Raw genomic sequence first — 2386 nt, forward strand, 5'->3', positions numbered from 1 at the left:
TTAAGTACAGTAGCTCTAAAAACTTGGAACGTACCAAGAGAAGCCTCGAAGCCGATCTGTTTCAGTCACTGTGGGTAGGGTTTTAATATGCAAGGTTGAAAAAAAGAGAGCTCAAATTTTTATGTCTTATTCGATTTCCGCGATTAGGAAATGGATCATCGTGTGGGAATAGAACAATCCTATTCGGACAATTATAAAAAATCTAATGGGAAGAAAATTCATACAGACAAGTCAAAGATAGAATGTATTCTTTGTTAATATTTCTATCTTGCAGCGATCTAGCGGCCGCTGCTACTCTGCAGCTGGGTATGGACGACACACCAGGACGTTGGCTTTGCGTCTTGGGTGGTGTCGGGCTTTTGCTAGCAATCACTCGGATAGTGCGATTCAATCGTGTTACTTATGTATACAATACGGGGCACTATGGTGGACCTGTAACACGATTGATATCGGCTCTTTCAGATCTGGGAGGAGGATTTTTCTTTGGGCGAACACTGGAGCCGACCAGAATGTACCACATCGACAATGCACTTCCTCCCCCCACAGGAGAGCGCTGGGTGGACGAGGGGATCATCATGATGATATACTCAGCGGTCGTGCTCTTAGTGGTTATGATCATTTCGATATTAAACCAAGAGCTTATATGCATTGCATTACAAAGTATTCTCGGAATCGGCTTGATTGCAGCAGGAAATTTTATTCCACGCAGACCTTCTAAAGCAGTGGGATGGCACATCACCGTGCGTCCTAAGAGCCCTCCCGGTGCCCCGCTTCCCAGCCGTTTAAAAACGAATGAAGTCTTTAATTTGGGTTTAGCTACCCAATTCTATCTGGGTCGGCCAAAGGCGGAATGGAGTCAAGCATATTGCATGGTATTAGCGTTTCTGCTGCTAATTTCGCCGCTCGTTTTTCTCTCGGGTTGGACAGGAGCCATATTACCGCTTGGTATAGCAGAACTGCTGACAAGACGAGAGTCGCGACTTCCTGGACCGTGGCAAATTCACTCTTCTCTTATCACACACTACGTTCATGATTGCATGCTAGCCGTGCAACAGTGCCCACTCTCGCCTGGGGCTATCCGGACTAGGCGATTATGGTTGAGGTGGCTGAAGAAAGGCTTCCCCTGGCACACTCCACAAGACGGGCCATTTATGTTAATGCCGTGTCCGGGGGCGCTAACCGATCGTGCATGCGTTCGCGCTTTTGTGCTTGATCCAGGAGTAGTTGGGGATTCCATATGGTGCCATAGCCCATGTCTTTGGAGGTTTTATCAAGCTCACCATATAGGGGCGTTCCAAGCTAATTTGGCAGAAAATCTTGCATGGAAATCTCCAGCTGATTTGGAAATGGATACCCCCCAGTCCGAGGGCGATATGCTGGCTTGGCTTGAAGACTTGATCTCCGCACTTCGACTTGAATGCCACGAGGAAAAATATACCTTTATGGGAGCAGATAAACTAACCGTTCAGAAAGTAGTCTCAGAAACAAACCAATTATTCAATTCCATCGGGCTAGATTGTCGGCTAGTTATCTCGACTGAACTAAGGGGTGCACAGCTTTACCGTCGCTCATCTAACCAGCGACTTAGTATTGAGCGCACTAGTGTAGAAGGACATCCTCGTGCAATTTTAGAGGGTACTCATGCAAAAACTCGCTTCGCTCTTGTTTGGGTTTCCGAATAAGGCTGCAACTGAGCAATTAGTATTCTTATATGAGTTCATAATTTTCTAAAGCTTCTGGAGATCGAGTGATATTAATTTACTTGTGGATTTCTCATATGTGGGTATATCATGCATAGGATATATCGAGAACGATGGCTTTTTTTTAAAAAAAATTGGGTATGTTGATTGTAAAAATATTAAATTGGGGAAATCCATTATTATTTAGTATCTCTATGAAATAAAAATATTAATTAGCGTATCGGAATACCAGTTCCTATCCTATTTTGTATTGAATATACTAACAAGAACTACAGGTTAAGCCAAGAATATTTCACCTAGGCTTGTTCTAAATGCTTTGAGCTCTGCACTTTTATGAAGTAAGAGAAAAAATAAATGCTTATAATGAGAGAAGGGGTGTATGTTAAGGTTGTATGATCAAAAATTTCAAACATTGACAAGTGGCTAATGAGCAATTTATTCCAACGCTCTAATTGAGTGAATAATAATATATTTGTTCCACAGAATCTATATTATTCTCCTGAGAAATAATGAGAGCGTCTAAATACGAGTTGATCGCATAGGAGTTCATGTGGCAGAGCTGCAGAAAAATACCAAAAATTCATTACTTCTAGCCTAATTTGAGAAAGATTATGTCCGAAAGAGAGTCAAAAGAATATTGAGCGGCGCCAATTCTTGAAACGCCTTATAAATATAAGATCCTTCTA

At 42.4% G+C, this 2386-nt stretch overlaps 1 protein-coding gene across 1 annotated transcript; it reads left to right on the plus strand.

The window, feature by feature from the left end:
• Positions 1–242: 242 nt before the first annotated feature.
• On the plus strand, positions 243–1682 carry VTP21DRAFT_1103 (uncharacterized protein; the record flags this gene model as incomplete). The annotated part of the gene is made up of 1 exon (XM_069390431.1): positions 243–1682. The coding sequence occupies one exon, from the start codon at positions 243–245 to the stop codon at positions 1680–1682; it is 1440 nt and encodes a 479-aa protein (XP_069245404.1).
• Between the last annotated feature and the right edge of the window lie 704 nt (positions 1683–2386).

Source organism: Calcarisporiella thermophila (genome assembly GCF_041956535.1).
Source record: "Calcarisporiella thermophila strain CBS 279.70 unplaced genomic scaffold VTP21scaffold_100, whole genome shotgun sequence".
NCBI lineage: Eukaryota > Fungi > Calcarisporiellomycota > Calcarisporiellomycetes > Calcarisporiellales > Calcarisporiellaceae > Calcarisporiella > Calcarisporiella thermophila.